Source organism: Sus scrofa, unplaced genomic scaffold (assembly GCF_000003025.6).
Source record: "Sus scrofa isolate TJ Tabasco breed Duroc unplaced genomic scaffold, Sscrofa11.1 Contig944, whole genome shotgun sequence".
Lineage (NCBI taxonomy): Eukaryota > Metazoa > Chordata > Mammalia > Artiodactyla > Suidae > Sus > Sus scrofa.
In genome coordinates this window covers 197,367-214,206 of record NW_018085356.1, presented here as the reverse complement: position 1 = coordinate 214,206, position 16,840 = coordinate 197,367, and the positions used below count along the sequence as shown (strand labels likewise).

Here is a 16,840-nt window from a genome sequence, read left to right as displayed (position 1 = left end):
CAGAGGAGGAGCAGAGACCTGGGGAGAAAGTTCAGCTGGTGCGAAGGTCCTGGGGCCGTGGGGAGGACAGTGCGGCTGGAGCTGCACTGGGGTCGGAGCGGGGAGAGGAGGAGCAAAGGACACGTGTGCAGAGGCCTGTGAGGCACGGACGCTGGCGTGCAGTCTGTGTCGTCCTCTCTGCAAACACGCGTGTTTTCCCAGACCTCTAGCCTCAAGGCAGTTCTTTTTGGTGTCTTTTTGTTTCCCATCACTTACGGCTCTGCACCCCTTTTTAATGGACTCCTCCCACCCCCCGCCCCCCGCATTTCTCTGTTACACGAACTTGGGCCTGACAGGCATGGATTCTGGAAAGAGCTCCGGCCTCAGGGTTCGGGTGGGCCACATGGGAGAAGTCAGAGGCCCAGCAGCATCGGCAACAGGATGGTTCCACCAGGGCCGCCCGTGGGGAGGGCCCGGCGCCGGCCACGGCTGACAGCCTGCACTAGGCATCCTGCGGCCCCCCGTCCCTTCCGCCACCTGCTGAAGGCCTCTACTGTCACCTGACTGTTTACACGTGGGGCAGCCAAAGACACAGAACAGGTTTCCCGGAGCAGCCAGCAGGTCCCCCCAGGCCCGGGTAGGGGTCCTGGACCCAAGGCAGCCTTCTCCACAGCCACTGGTGAGCACGAGGCCCAAGCTCAGCGGCTGCCCAGAAGCTGCCCAGCTTACAGGCTGGGGCAGGAAGGACTCTCGGTGGCCAGCTTTCCATCCAGAACTAGGGGCTTGGCGGGGGCGGGGGGCATTGTGTGGACCCCCCACTGCACTCGTGAGCCCCATGAGGGGCCTCAGCCAAAGGCCCAGGAGGAGCAGACCCCTCCACCCCTCTCGGCATCCAGCATAAGGTCCATTCTCAGGAATGGGTCATTTCGCTAAGATTCGCAGCTTATTTTTCTCTACTAAAATCTCTTATTTCTGGAGTTCCCGACGTGGCGCAGTGGATAACGAATCCGACTAGGAACCATGAGGTTGCGGGCTCAATCCCTGCCCTTGCTCAGTGGTTTAAGGATCCGGCATTGCCGCGAGCTGTGGTGTAGGTTGCAGACGCGGCTCGGATCTCGCGTTGCTGTGGCTCTGGCGCAGGCCGGCAGCTACAGCTCCAGTTAGACCCCTGGCCTGGAAACCTCCATATGCCACAGGAGCAGCCCAAGAAATGGCCAAAAAAATAAATAAATAAAATAAATAAAAGGCTTTACAATTTAAATAAATAAATAAATAAATAAACTCTCTTATTTCTGTTAAAACTTAGAGTCAGATTTAGGCTGATCACTCTCCTGCACACGTCGTGTCCTTTGATCGGCTTCGAAGGACGTTATTTTTAACAGAGTTGGACCCGGAGGGTTGTGCTGCCTCTGACATGGTGCCTTGTTCTCCTTCCAGATCCTCCCCGGGGTAAAGGTCATCATCGCCCACACGGAGACCAAAGGGCCCCTGGGAGACTCACACCTGGGAGAGGTGAGGCTCACACCTGGGAGAGGGGAGGCTCTCACCTGGGAGAGGTGTCACACCTGGGACAGGTATCACATCTGGGACAGGTGAGGGGCATACCACCCACCCCAGGAGCTACTCGCCCTCCTCCCCTTCTGCCCCCGATTCGGGAGTTCTGACCCTTTAGGTCACACATGCTTTCGGGAATCTGTCAGCAGCTGCTCGCTAACCCCCAGTGTCTGTGCTCCTGGACCACCCCCTGGGTGAGGTTTCAGGGTCCTGCCTGTGGGACGAGGCCCACACCCTGCTGCCTGCTGGCAGAGAGAAACCTTGAGTTGCAGGCTGGGCAGCCCGAGGGGCCAGCAGCAGTGGTGGAAGCAGCTGTCCCTAAAAAGCAGCTCCTGCGTGGACCCAGGAGCCATATCCCCAGTGGAGGGGCACCCGGGCCGAGAGGGAAGGTCTCTGTCCTGAGGGCACAGGGCAGGCTGTGCTGGGATCTGTCCACCTACCTGTGTTTAGCACTTGTGTCTAACACAACTTGGGATGGGTTGGACCCAGTACCTGGAGGCCAGGATGGCAGGTGGAGTGCGGGTTAAGGCCTGATGCCCTGGCGGGTCTGCTGCGGTGCTCCCAGTTCCAGCAGGACACAGGGACCCTTGTGGGCTTGGCTGTGGGCAGCACCACACAGATACTGGCCAGTCTCCAACCAGCTAGGGCGAGGGAGTTGGGGAGCCTGGGGGCCTCCAGGGGTCATGCAGCATCCGCGTGGAAAGGCAGCCTGTTCCCGGGTGGATGTGTCAGCCTGCGGCCTCCCCCCCAACCCCACTTCCCGACCAGCTGGGGCCAGGCCTGTTAGGGCAAAGCGTGTCCCCAAGGTGGCCAGGGTGGGTCTACACCAGGCTGGGACCCACTCATGGTGAAGGCCCTGTTGGCCTCCTGTCTCCTCTTTCGGAGGCTGCTTTGGGAGGGTGTCCAGAGCCTGGCACCCAGGCTGGGGAACCGCCTGTGGGTCGAGGCTGGGCCCTGAGTTCAGGAGGACCCCTCAGGGGCCGCAGCACCCTGGGCACCGTTGGCACCTGTGGGGGTGAGGCTGAGCCCTCGCTCCCGCTGGCGCTGTGTGCGTGCGGGCTGTCGCCAGTTCTTTCTCACTGAACCGTGTACATGGTGGCCCTGCACGCGTCACTCCTGGGCCGAGGGGGGGAACACGCCACGCGAAGGCGAAGAAACTGCTTGTCTGCCTTCCCTGCCCGACCTACGACCCGGTCCGAGACCCTCCCCCGCAGAGGACCGTCCTGTCGCTCCCGGCGGCAGGACAGACTGCCCCGCACCTGGGCCCACCGGCACTCTTGTCCTCTGGGCCCTAGATCTGGGTGAGCAGCCCCCACAACGCCACCGGGTACTACACGGTCTACGGGGAGGAGGGGCTCCAAGCCGACCACTTCAGCGCCCGGCTGAGCTTCGGAGACACCCAGACCGTCTGGGCACGGACGGGCTTCCTGGGCTTCCTTCGGAGGACGGAGCTCACCGATGCCAGTGGAGGTGAGGGGGTCCCGGGTGGCCCAGCGCGGTGCGGTGGGGGCTTCCTGCAGACCCACCTCGCCCCTGGCTAGACGCTTGGGTCTCTGAAGATGACTCTTCCCTCGCCCTCTGGACGTGGCCTCAGCTCCCCCAAAGTCGCGAGGTCCCTCGGCCAAGTCAGGACTTTGGGAGCCCCATAGATGCCGTTTTGTCTCCGAGGAGTAAAGGTGGTTGGATGCGTATCCGCCGTGGGCACAGCTCCTCTGAATCTGGGGTGTGGGGCCAGCACGGCCGGGCAGGAGGCTGATACCAGGCCGCGCTGAAGAGCCGGCTCCCGTCGGCCCCGTGCCGGGCTGAGGTGGGCGCCCCGTGCCGTCCGCAGAGCGACACGACGCGCTGTACGTGGTGGGGTCTCTGGACGAGACGCTGGAGCTGCGGGGCATGCGCTACCACCCCATCGACATCGAGGCGTCGGTGATCCGCGCTCACAGGAGCGTCGCTGAGTGGTGAGGCCGGGCGGGCGGGGGCGGCGGCCACCTGCCTCACGGGCTCTGCGAGTCTCTCGTTTGGGTTTGCCTGCCTTTCCCGCTTTTTCTGTCGGTCTGAAACCAAGAGTCTGTCCCCACGTGCACGCGCGAAACCACCCTGAAGTGCCTCTGCTTTTAACAGGAGGTTCCCGATCTAAACGGTCCCGACTCGCGATTTCTTCACTTGGTAGGGAGCTGGCGCTGGGAAGGGCACAGCTCCCAACTTCAAAGCCTAGTCTTCATTCTTAGTGAGAACTTTGATCAGATCCTCTTGCGAAACGCAGCCTAACCTCTGACCTTGGGAGGGCGCGGAGCACGAGGGTGACGTCCGTGAACAGGCTTTGGTGTTCTCACCAGTCTGTCTGACGCTGTGTCCTGCATGTCCTTGGCCCCCGAAGCTGTGCCGTCCCGCGTGACCCCGTGTGCCTTCCCCCACAGCGCCGTGTTCACCTGGACCAACCTGCTGGTGGTGGTGGTGGAGCTGGACGGGCTGGAGCAGGACGCCCTGGACCTGGTGGCCCTGGTGACCAACGTGGTGCTGGAGGAGCACCACCTGGTGGTGGGCGTGGTGGTCATCGTGGACCCGGGCGTCATCCCCATCAACTCCCGGGGCGAGAAGCAGCGCATGCACCTGCGCGACGGCTTCCTGGCCGACCAGCTAGACCCCATCTACGTGGCCTACAACATGTGAGCGCAGGGCCAGCCGCGGAAGGCGCAGTGGCGTCCGCAGCCGCTGGGGCCGGCTGTCCTCCGCCGACAGGTCCGTCTCATCTCAGAAACCCCTCCCTCAAGCATTTGAAGAACTCTTTCAATCCGCAGGCACATTGACGAAGACATGACTGTCAGGGTTTTCGCCACTGGGGTGATGGGGAGGGAAGCTGGGCGTGGGCGCTGTAGGCGCTGCAGGCTTGGTTCTCTGCTGTGTTGTGAGTTTGCACTTTTTTAGCTAAAAACATAAAAATTGATTTTAAAATTCAGTTATTTATTCCCACTTCAAATGACAAGTTCATAGATAGAATTGATGCTAGAAAGAACTTGAGGCCCAAGTACAGCTGCTTCAGTTCCATTTCAGAAGGAGGGGCAGCGCCCAGAGCCTGGTGGACGGGGAGTGAGTCCTTGGGCCCCAGACTGGGCTGGACACACACACGTGGCCTCTCTTGAAACAGGTGTGCCCAGTTTTCCGCACATGTTGCCACTAACACGCAACAGAGGCCGTGTGGGCTGTCAGGTGAGGGGCTCGGTTTCACAAGGACGAACCAGCACTGAGTTTTAAACTACTTTCTGGGTTTCTGCCTTCTTGCTGTTCCGCTGAAGTGCTTGTTTTCATAACCACTGTAGAAGCTCTTGTGCGTGGAAGTGTATTGAATTGTTATTTTTACTGTAAGTCAACAATGAGGAACCACCGCTGGGCTGAGGTTCCTGCCCTCTGCGCTGTCTGCTGAGCCCCCGGCAGTGCGCCGAGGGGTCGGAGAGCCTGCCCACAGCCTGCCCTGCGGCTGCATCTTGAGTTCTGTGCCGATGAAACTTGGCCAAATCATATTCAGTTATTTTATTCAAACGTGACTAAACTGAGTCGTCTGATCGAGTAAACCTAAATCAAAGACGCAAACACAAAGTATTCTAAGAATTTGAAGGGATGCTCGCGTCTAAGCGAGAGTGCTTTTATTTTGCTGGGAAACAGGATGTTATGTTGGGGACGGAGGATGGGAGGGTTTGTGAGTCGAGGATGCTGCCTAGAAACAGCCAGGGTGCCGTGGAAGGAGCCTGGCAGTGGCCTGGCTCCGTGCCTGGCGGAGCTGTTATCAGGGCTCCGCCGTTTGAAATGCTCCACCAAAGGCCTGGCTAGCTGGGCTCAGGCCCAGGGGACTCTCCTTCGGCTGCACGTCGCTTGTGCTCAGCAGCTGTTGCCTGTGGGGCCGGCCTGCGGTGTGGCTTGCGGCAACATCCTGGAATTCGATGATCCTTTTGTAACTGTGTATATAACCTGTGTAACTTATTGTCCGACACACAGAGGTTCTCGCAGTGGCCCAGTGGCCGCTCCACGGAACAGAGTGGCTGCCGGGGCGAAGAACTACCCGACCCTGACCCTGACCTTAATGTTGGAGTTTTATAGCAAACAAATATTGTAAAATTTTTGTATCGAAAGGTCAGTGACAGTAAGACAAGTATCTTGTAAATTAAGATTTTAAGAAGCATTAAAGTTTTAAAGCTACTTCTAGGAATTCTGTTTATCACTAAAATTTTTTATATCATGTTAATAAAAGTTATTGACTTTGTAATTCTGCATTTTGAAATGTGTGAAAAGGTTTTTTAAATTACCCCAAATAGGATGTATTTGATTATGGATTCTTCTTTTCTGAATATAAAAGCATTTATGCTTACAGCATAAAATCTACAAAGCACATAAAATATAAAGCAGAAAATGAAAATCTCCCATAATCCTCTCCATAGTAATGGCATTAGTATTTGGGATTTATTTTCTCATTTAAAACATTTTTACAAAATTAGGATTACCATATACTTTTATAATCAGCTTTTGTACTTAATAATTACATATATTCTTCCATCTATGTTTTAACAGCTGTCACACGGGGCCGGGGCCATGACTCAAAGCACCTTCCCCCACGAGCTGTGTCAGGGTCATTTCAGCTGTGCTGCCGCAGGTTCACACGCAAGGGCGACCCTCGGCGCAGTTCCTGCAGGTGGAGCTCCTGCCTGGTGTGAAGCTTCGTGGCCCTGCCCTCAGAGGGGAGGCGGCGTGGGAGAAGCCTTTACCTGGTAGCTGGAGGGCGCTGGCCATAAAGCAGCAAGTCCTTGCGAGTCTGATTGTCAAATAAGTAGCACCTTGGTGATGCTGTATGTTCATGTGTTTGTGGTCATTGAAATTTCTCATTTTATGTGTTCTATTCGGCAGTTCTATTTGCGCTCAAGGTTTTTTTTAAAAAAATTGGTTTATAGGAGCCAATTTATATCAAGAATCATAACCTCCATATAGTCTATACTTTTTCTAGTGAGTCCTTTGTATCTCAATTCTCTTGTTTTAAATATTCTCTTTTATGCAAAGTATAGTTACTGGTGCTTAGTTTCAGATTCTGAATGTAGCTGATTTGTTTCAAAGTAATTCTGCTGGGATGGCCACCCTGACCCTATGGGGGAAGACGTGACTCACCGCCTGTGTTTGCCCAGTTCCTGCCGAGTCTGCCTTCAGACCTTCCCGCAAAGACCTGCCCGTGCCTCTGTCTCGCTGATAGCGTGTAGTCTGCAAATTGTGTGCACACTGCTTGCTGTGTACAGAAAGGAGAGAGCAGCATTCTTTTTCTGAGATTATTGTGTGTAAGTTTGGGTCTTAACTGGTTAAGGACAAAACACTTTCTCCTTAAACCGGACGCAGTAACGGTGTTAGAACACCCTGAATAAGCATCCATGCTCTTTCGTATCATGTTCAGTTTCAGTGATGAAGAATTCTTTTAAGAGGTAACCACGCAAAATTTCAAAATCTCTTGTATTCAAGAGTGATGGTCTTTAAATTGTCCCCCTGCACTCCCTGCATCTGGCTCTGCCTTTCAGGCTCAATGAGGAAGCCTTTTTATGTGAGATGTTTTGGAAGTGACGTTTCCAAGGGCAGTGCAAGGTGAAAAATTGAGAAGTTACTGTTAGTTTTAGGTGCCAGCTGAGTATGGGGCACCTGATTCTCCAGGCTCTCAAATTGACTGAAAAGGCCAGATATCGTGAGCGCTCACTACAGATGCCAGTTAAAAGCCAAAAGTTGAAAAAAGGCCACAGGGACCAGATGAAGCTTTGCGGGGAAGAGGGCGCATAGATGCATTGCCCCGTCACTGCTCTCAGCAGCCGCGAGCTGGACCCAGGTGCTGCAGGAGGCTCCAGATGGAAGCAGCAGGATGCAGGCCACCTGAGGCCATTGTGCTCTGATGGAGTGGAAGGCAGGTTCAGAGACAAGCTGTGCTTAGCATTTACATTACATTAGAAGATACAGAAAGACCAACTCTGACATGACAGCCTGAGAAGCTCCATGGACATGCCAGCCAGTAAAACTGTTGAAAATTATTTTAAAAAAAATTTTTAAGCCTTGGAGTTCCCGTCGTGGCGCAGTGGTTAACGAATCTGACTAGGAACCATGAGGTGGCGGGTTCGATCCCTGGCCTTGCTCAGTGGGTTAAGGATCCCATGTTGCCGTGAGCTGTGGCGTAGGTTGCAGATACAGCATGGATTCCTCGTTGCTGTGGCCCTGGCGCAGGCGGGTGGCTACAGCTCCGATTGGACCCCTAGCCTGGGAACCTCCATAAGCCACGGTTGCAGCCCCAGACAAGGCAAAAAGACCAAAAAAAAAAAAAAATTTTTTTTTAAGCCTTTGGAAATGGCCCTAAGGGCATACAGCACAGGAAGAAACATGAAAATTCAGTGAGAAAAGTTCAGTGAGAAAAGCAAGAGTCTCATTTGAACCAAGACTGCGCCTTCCCTCCCACCTCCCAGCTGAGCCAAGCAGAAACCATTCCAAACAGGTGCAACCAAGAACACAGGGTCTTGCCCCCCAGTTGTCTGCTGATGCAGGTAAGTTCTCGGTGAGCACATGTGAGAGGTGAGATCTCTTCTATCCAGCCTCTCCTCATGGAATGGAGCCTCTATCTTGGGTAAAGTGCCACCAGGAAGACTTCAGGCTACTGCCCCCAACTCCACTGTGCACTCAGCTCCTAAAGCAGGGGTGTCACTCAGAGATTTGTGCTATTACTCTCCTGGGCCCAGAACCCTGGCTCAGAGATTCTGCCTCCTGGGAGAACAAGCTATGGAACAGGTAGCTCTTCGTCTCTTCCTAAAGTCTAACTTCACTTACGGCAGAGCCTGGAGAAGTTTAATCATAAGGAGACTCTCAAAAACAGCACAAGTGTGGTGAAAGGCAATTGGGAGGAGGTTCATAGATTCATTGAAGATACAGTAAATTGTAGGCCAGCTAGTTTGCAGGAGAACCAGGGAAAGAAACAGCTAAGAAGAGCCCTCCTGGGGTTAGAAGAAATTGCAAACACTGAACTATTGCTTCAATAAATCCTGAATTGGACCACATCAGGTTATAGGGCAATTTATGGCCCCAGAGCATTGCTGAAAACAGTAATCAGCTAGCAATTGAGTGCGGTCACAGCTACCCAGTCTCAGGGACAGAGACTGAAGGGCCCTGCCAAAACCACTGTCACCCCAGGGCGACTTCACGCTTTCCCGGGGCGGCACCTCTTGGAGGAACAACCCTGGAAGTTTCACACTGGGGAGAGTGAGGGAGAGACTTCGCTGAGGTTAGGGTTGGGGTTAGGGTTAGGGTTACCTCATCAAACAAAAAGCCCAGAGGGAGGGGGGAGTGGCAAGAACCCTAAGTTGCTACCAAAATGTATTATCTCAAATGCCTAGTTTTCCCCAAAAATCACACAACAGAGAAACAGACAAGTGTTACCGATACACTAGGGGGAAAGAACGACATAATACCTGTGAGCTCAACCAGGTGTCAGATTTAACAAGGACGTGAGCACAGCCAAACAGGTCACAGAACTGAAGAAACTGATTAAAGAAGGAAAGGCATGGGAGTTCCTGCTGGGCTGCAGTGCATTAAGAACCTTGAGTGCAGTGGCTCAGGTTGCTGTGGAGGTGTGAATTCAATCCCTGGCCTGGTGCAGTGGGTTAAAGAATTCAGCATTGCCGCAGCTGCAGCTCAAATTCAATCCCTGGCCCAGGAACTTCCATATGCCATAGGTGTGGCCATAAAAAAAAAAGGTATGATGACAATGTCACATCAAATAACAAATATCCATAAAGAGCTCAAAATACTGCGTAAAATATTTTACATAATGTACGTATATGTGTCATTTATACAAATATCACATATATATCAAATAGAAATTTCTGGAGTTAGGAAAGTATAATCACTGAAATGAAAAATTCACTAGAGGGGCTCAACTGTAGTTTTGAATTGGCAGAGGAAAGAATTAGCAAACTTGGAAATGAAACTGATAAAAATTATGCAATCCAGGAGTTCCCATCGTGGTGCAGTGATTGATGAATCCACCTAGGAACCACAAGGTTGCAGGTTCGGTCCCTGGCCTTGCTCAGTGGGTTAAGGATCCGGCATTGCTGTGAGCTGTGGTGTAGGTTGCAGACGCGGCTCGGATCCCGCATTGCTGTGGCTCTGGCATAGGCTGGTGGCTACGGCTCCGATTAGACCCCTAGCCTGGGAATCTCCATATGCTTCGGGAGTGGCCCAAGAAATGGCAAAAAGACAAAAAAAAAAAAAATGCAATCCAAAGAACAGAGGAGGATAAAAGAAAGAAGAAAAAGAACAGCCTCAGAGAAATGTGGGACACCACTAAACTCACCAGCATATGTGTAACGGGAGTGCCAGAAGTGGCGGGGGGTGGGGGGGAGAAAGAGTGGGAAGAAAATCAAGGAAATAATGGCTGAAAACTCCCCACATATACTGAGAAACTATACATTAAGGAGATCAAGAAACTCCAAGGAGGATAAACAAAAAAGGTATCCACAGGCATATGTGGCAAAGATGCTGAAAGACAAAAGGAGAAAGAAATCTTGAAATCAGCAAGAGAGGGACCATTTTTTATTTACTAGGGAACCCCAATAAGATTGACAGCTGAATTCTCAGTAGCAGTAATGGAAGCCAGAAGACAGTGGAAAACATTCAATGCGCTCCAAGGAAAAAAGCTATCAGCCAAGAACTCTGTCTTTCAAAAGTGGAGGCAAAATAAAGACATTCCCAGATAAAGAAAAACTGATTGAATTTTTTGCTAGCCAACCTCCATGACCAGAAATACTCAAGAAAGTCCTTCAGGTTAAAAGCAAGTGACCCCAGATGGTAATCTGAATTCACATGAAAAAACAACACTGGTGAAGTTAAAAGTAATTATAAGACTATATAATGCGTATTTTTCTCCTTAATTGATTTTAAAAGCATGTATAAAAACAATACGCATATGTTGGTCTCATGTATATAGAAATATGATGAATATGTAATATTTTTGCCAATAACAGCACAAAAGAAGTGGGTGGGAGCAAAGCTGTACCGGGCTACTTTACAGATGGTGAAGTCACAATTATAACACTGTATCGTTGGTTTGTAACATTAATAAATGTAATGGAATAGAGAGATGTAGGAGTGATGCTTCTGTATCTCACTGGAAGCACGCTAGTATAAATCTGAAGCTCCTTCTGATAAGTTAGGGTGCATACCACTAAAAGATAGTGAAAATGTCCCATTCAAGAAATTCAAGTAGGAGTTCCCGTCGTGGCTTGGTGGTTAACGAATCCGACTAGGAACCATGAGGTTGTGGGTTTGGTCCCTGGCCTTGCTCAGTGGGTTAACGATCCGGCGTTGCCGTGAGCTGTGGTGTAGGTTGCAGACGCAGCTCGTATCTGGTGTGGCTGTGGCTGTGGCTGTGGCTGGCGGCTACAGGTCCGATTCGACCCCTAGCCTGGGAACCTTCATATGCTGCGGGTGTGGCCCTAGAAAAAACAAACAAAAAAAAAAAAAAAGAAAGAAAGAAAGAAAGAAATTCAAGGGCTTCATTGGAAAATAATTTACTTAGTGCCAAAGGAAGTGCTATAGGAGGATTAGAGGGAAAAAACACACGAGACACACAGAAATGAAAAGTAAAGTGGCAAAGATAAATCCAGCTCTATCAATAGTAACAGTAAATGTGAATGGCTTAAACAATTCATTCAAAAGACAGTTTTTCAGACTCTGTGTTTGTTTTACCCAACTATATGCTATTACTAAGAGACATGTTTTAGATTCAAAGACACAAATAGACTGAAGGTAAAGAAAGGAAAGTGATATTTTATGCAAATAGCACCACAAGAAAGCTGTAGTGGTTATACTAATATTAGATAAGATATATTTTAAAACAAAAAGTTACTAGAAGAGATAAAAAGGGACATTTTCTCATGATAAAAGGATCAATCCAAGAGTTTTCCTTGTGGTTCAGTGGGTTAAGGATCTGGTGGTGTCACCGCTGTGGCTCTGGTTACGGCTGTGGTGCAGGTTTGATCCCTGGCCTGGGAAGGTCCACATGCCAATACAGCACCCCTGCCAAAGGATCAATCCATCAGAAAGACCTAATAATTATAAATACACACACACCTAACAATACATCACTGAAATACACGGAGCAAAAACGTGATGGAGAAGAAAGGATATGGGGGGATGACAATAGCTCACTTTCTGTAAGGGACGGAATAACCAGGCAGACCACTATCGAGGAGGAGGAGCTGAGCCACACTGCCACCAACCAGACCCAACAGACACCTGCCAAACACTCGACCTAGAGCAGCAGAATGACACTCGCCCCAAGGGCACATGGGCTGGTCTCTAGGCCAGACTGCACGCAAGGTCATAAGACAGCCTCAGTAAACTCTAAAAAGATCGAAATACTACAAAGTATGTTTTTCAACTACAATGAAATTAGGAATCAACAAAAAATTTGGAGAAGTTGACAAACGTGGAAATCGCGCAGCCCATTCCTAAATAAGCAATGGATCAAAGAAATCACAACAGAAATCAGAAAACATTTTGAAATGAATGAAAATGAATAATGACATGTAGCTAAAGCAGTGCTTAGAGGAAAAATTTCTAGCTGTAAATGCCTATATTAAGAAAGAAGAAAGATCATAAATCAATAACATAACTTTCCACCTAAAGACACTGGAAAAAGAAGAGCAAATAAACCTAAAATAAGCAGAAAAAAAAAAGAGTAGAAATTAATGAACTAAATAATAGAAAAATAATAGAGAAAATCAATGAAACAAAAAACTGGTTCTTTGGAAAATCAACAAATTGACAAATCTTTAGCTAGGTTGACCAAGAAAAAAACAGAAGACTTGGAGTTCCCGTCGTGGCGCAGTGGTTAACGAATCCGACGAGGAACCATAAGGTTGCGGGTTCGGTCCCTGCCCTTGCTCAGTGGGTTAACGATCCGGCGTTGCCGTGAGCTGTGGTGTAGGTTGTAGACACGGCTCGGATCCTGTGTTGCTGTGGCCCTGGCGTAGGCTGGTGGCTACAGCTCCGATTGGACTCTAGCCTGGGAACCTCCATATGCCGCAGGAGTGGCCCAAGAAATAGCAAAAAGACAAAAAAAAAAAAAAAAAAAAAGAAAAAACAGAAGTCTAAACTTACTAGACTCAGAATGAAAGAAAATATTACTTTTGACCTTACAGAAATAAATATTATGGAGGAATACTATGAATAACTTTATGCCAATAATCTGAGATAAAAAGGATAAATTTCAAGATGAAATGAATGACATTCAAGAAGTCTTGAATAGACCTATAGCAACTAAAGATGTTGAATACTTAAAAAAAAACAAAATACCCACCCAGGTGGCCTCACCACTGAACTCTACCAAACATTAAAGGACAAATTAATACCAATTCTTCACAAGCCCTTCTAAAAATAGAAGAGAGAACATTCATTTAATGAGGTCACTATTTCCTGACACCAAAACCAGGCAAAGAGATTACAAGAACAGAAAACTACAGACCGGGGTCTCTCACAAACACAGAAATCCTCAAAATACTAGGGTACCAAATCCGTCAACATACAAAAAGAATTATTCACCATGACCAAGTGGGATTTATCCCAGGAATGCAGGGATGATTTAAATCTGAGAACCATCAAGGCGATATATCAGCAGAAGAAAAACAAAACACAAGTGACCATCCTCAATACATGCAGAAGAAAAAAAAGCATTTGACAAAACTCACCATCCTGGGAAGAGAAAGGAAGTTATTTAACCTGATAAAAGACATCTCCAAAAACCTCACCGCTGACAGGGCTGTTAATATGGGGACTGAACGCTTTCCCTGTAAGATCAGGAACCCCCGGGGAGGATCCCACAAAGTGTAACCCCCTGGAGAAGTGGATAGGGGTGCCTTAGGTGCATCCACACCTGCTCCTGAAGACCCTGCCGCCCAGAGAGGCCGACGGCAGCCAGCCTGGCCAGGACTGCAGTGTCCTGCTCCCTCTGACCCTCTGCCTGCACACAGTCTGACCTTGAGAGGCTGCTGTACAGGGAGGTGGGCACAATTCCTTGGACCACCGGGGCACAAAGTGCTGCCTTGCTAACCCAGTGTTTCCCAACCTTCCAGATCTGGGAGGCCTGGTGCCTGGGATATCTAACAAGCTCCCAGGGCTGAGGGGAGTTGTGTGCAGGAGCCAGGGTGGGGCCTACACAACCCAGCATCCACACCCAACCTGTCACGGGGGGGAGCACTTCAGGAGGGACCTGCATGATAAGTGCACAGTGCTGGGGGCGGGGGGCTTCAGAAAAGCCTGGAGCTTTCTCCTTGAAGAGGCTGCCAGTCTCAGCCTTGGCTCTGCTCCATCTCTAGCCCTGAGCCCGAACTTCCCGGCTCAGCCTCCTGCCAAGATGCTTGAATGGCGTCTTTTTCACAAGCCCTCCTTGGAGAGGCCAGGCTTTCCCCCCAAAGGCAGCAGGAGGAGGCTACATAAGGATCCTGCTGTGTCGACAGCTAGCGGACTTGCCGTGAGGGCTGTAGTTGAAGGGTTCGGGACCCTTCTCTGCTTCTGGACAAGGGACCGGGCAGCCCTGTCCATGCCTGCCTGGCCCCAAGGCTGCCCAGCTGCCAGCACATGCTGCCCAGGCCGCATCCGGGCACCTGCCAGCTGAAGGGAAGGGCGAGTACAGCCACGCTGATGTGTCTCCTGGTGCCCGGGTGTCTCTGTCCATCTGCAGTGACAAGAACCCAGGTTTTCTGGGGCTGAGATGGATGACCCTAAAGTCAAACGTCCTCAGGAATCTTGAGACCGAACCAAAAGTAAGTTGGCTGCCGAGGCTCCTGCAAGACACTTGTTACATAAGCCCGGGTTTAATTTTGATTATAATCTTTGGTGTTCGTCAAAACAGTCTTGTTTTCATTTAATTTGAATAAATGTAATAAATTTAAGCTAAACGTAAATAAAAACAAAAACCCTGAAGCAACAGCAGTCAAGTAACCTAACCCAGGGCCGTCCAGGCCGGGACAGAGAACTTCCCGCTGCCAAGCTCTCCTCCCCAGGGCTCTGCTCAGCTGGGGGCCGATGGGTGGGGCTGCAGGGCCCCTTGCTTTGGAGACCAGGTGGGTCCTGCAGGTGGAGCTCCGGCTCCTGTAGGGTCCTCCCCTGCGTGCTGGGCTCCCCTTCCACCTGAGGCTGTCAGGAGGAGGAGGGTGGTCGAGAGGGTTCGTAACAAGGAAACAACCCCTGCCTCCTCCCCTTAACGGTCTGGCTGGCCAGGGCCATGGGGGCACAGACCCCATCACTTAATGTTGATGACTCTGAAAACATGTCTATGTTAATTAAACCATCACTTTAAACTTGTTTTTATGCATTAAAGATTAATCCTAGCTCACATGACCCTTTGAAATTTGGCTAGTTTAAATTTCTGTGGCGTACGGAAGCTCCTGGGCCAGGAGTCCAGTGGTCGCCATGGTACCGATGCAAGCCACTGCAGTGACAGTGTCAGGTGCTTAACCTCCAGGCCCCCAGGGAACTCCCTTCAAATTAGTTTTGATAACACCATCTGGAGGCAGTGTTACTATCCAGGGCTCTTGGCGTTCTTAATCAATGGAAATTGATAAGAGGCCGAACAGGAAAATTCAGCCAAGGCTTTACTGGGGCCCCTGCTGCAGCAGGACAGAATGACAACAAAGGACACTTTGCTTACTCCCTCCCTGGGGTGGGAGAGCACAGCTGGTTCCTTTTATGGGCCAGGGTAAAGGGGGGGGCCAGGGGACAGGCCAGAGGGGTGGCTTAGGTGCCGAGTGCATGGAGACGGGCATAGTATCCGGCTTTTGCTCTCCGCTTTTTTTTTTTTTTTTTTTTGTCTTTTTGCCTTTTCTAGGACCGCTCCTGCGGCATATGGAGGTTCCCAGGCTAGGGGTCTAATCGGAGCTGTAGCCACCGGCCTACGCCACAGCCACAGCAACGTGAGATACGAGCCGAGTCTGCGACCTACAGCACAGCTCACAGCAATGCCGGATCCTTAACCCACTGAGCAAGGCCAGGGATCGAACCCACAACCTCATGATTCCTAGTCGGATTCGTTAACCACTGCGCCACGACGGGAACTCCATCTCCGCTTTTCAGAAGTGGCAACTAGGTTTTTAGTTTTGTATCTTTCCGCCCATAGTTGGCCCCAACTGTGCATGTACACGTTTACTTTTAGTCCCTTACAGTTTCTTTGTATTTCGTTGCTGGAGGAGATGGTCCCCCAGGTGCAAGCCTGAAGCCACTGCAGCAAAGGGTCCCAGCCTGCCTCACAAACAAGAAATAGGGGGCACGGAGGGGCTTCTGTACCCTCAGAGCCACGCAGGGTCCGAGTTGGGTTCATCCATACCATTGCCCAGTGCCCAGCTGCATAATCTAAAGGCTCCTCGCCCCAAAGTTACCAAGAATTTCAAGACAGCAGCAGAGGGCAGACGGGAGCAGACTCCCCGGGTGACCCGTGGGAAGCGGCACGCCTGCCCCGCCCCCACCTCCTCTGCAGCTCCCACTCACGCACCGCTCTCTCAACCCCTGCAGCCCTAGCTTGCCAAGAACCCGGGCTGCTCCCACCTCTGCTCCAGCCCCCGGGCCTTGCACAGGGGTCTCCAGAAGCCCCCGGGGTTTGGCGCTCAGGCCTGGGGTCCACTTGTGCCCGGGGCTCCACATCTCCCTCCTTCCACTGACCCGCCTCCAGCGGCTGCGCCTCCAGGGTCCCTCCCTGGGTGCCAGGCTCCTCCTTTCGCCTGAGGCTGTCGGGAGGCCTGCGGGCCTCCCGAGGATGGTGCAACGCGAAGGGTCCTGACAAGGAAGCAACCCGGCCTCCTCTCCCTAACCGTCTGGCTGGCCAGAGCCATGGGGGCACAAACCCGCCAGAGCGGAAAAGGCCCTCCCAGACGTCCACCCCCTGGGGCTGAGGCCGTGCCCAGGAGCGAAGTGAGCCACAGGAGGGCCCAGCAGGCCCCTGAGCGTGGGCTTCCAGCGGTGCCCACTCGGGCCACTTCCAGTCTCTGACCTTCCTGCCCAACCAATTGTTGCAGCTCTGCTTCCAGGGAATAGTCCAGAGAAGGTCACGCACCTGATGAGGCCAGACGTTCCTGCCAAGGGGTGGGCGCCCGGCTGCAGAGCCCGCCCCGCCCCGCCTCGGCCACACACCTTTGCAAACGCCCCGCCCCCTTTACGTCCCTCCTCATGGTCCCGCCCCTTTACGACCCTCCCCTTGGGGCCCGGATCCTCCACCCCAGCGTCCAGCCTGCTGTATCCCCTGTCCCCGGGGTGGAAGCAT

At 51.7% G+C, this 16,840-nt stretch overlaps 1 protein-coding gene and 1 long non-coding RNA gene across 13 annotated transcripts in view; one reads left to right on the top strand and one right to left on the bottom strand.

Moving 5' to 3' along the window:
- Positions 1–5,788, top strand: part of DIP2A (disco interacting protein 2 homolog A) — a 103,512-nt gene extending 97,724 nt beyond the window's left edge. For all 12 annotated transcript variants that reach the window (XM_021082484.1, XM_021082475.1, XM_021082480.1 and 9 more), the window contains 4 exons: positions 1,417–1,491; positions 2,829–3,003; positions 3,365–3,488; positions 3,948–5,788. In XM_021082484.1, coding sequence (XP_020938143.1) covers positions 1,417–1,491; positions 2,829–3,003; positions 3,365–3,488; positions 3,948–4,200 — 627 coding nt within the window. In that variant the 3' untranslated portion in view covers positions 4,201–5,788. The remainder of the gene's footprint in view (positions 1–1,416; positions 1,492–2,828; positions 3,004–3,364; positions 3,489–3,947) is intronic.
- On the bottom strand, positions 4,103–16,758 carry LOC110259165. Its single transcript, XR_002341353.1, has 2 exons — positions 16,634–16,758; positions 4,103–6,793 (listed from the first exon to the last, which is right to left on the bottom strand). It is a non-coding gene; the product is annotated as an uncharacterized LOC110259165 (long non-coding RNA).
- Between the last annotated feature and the right edge of the window lie 82 nt (positions 16,759–16,840).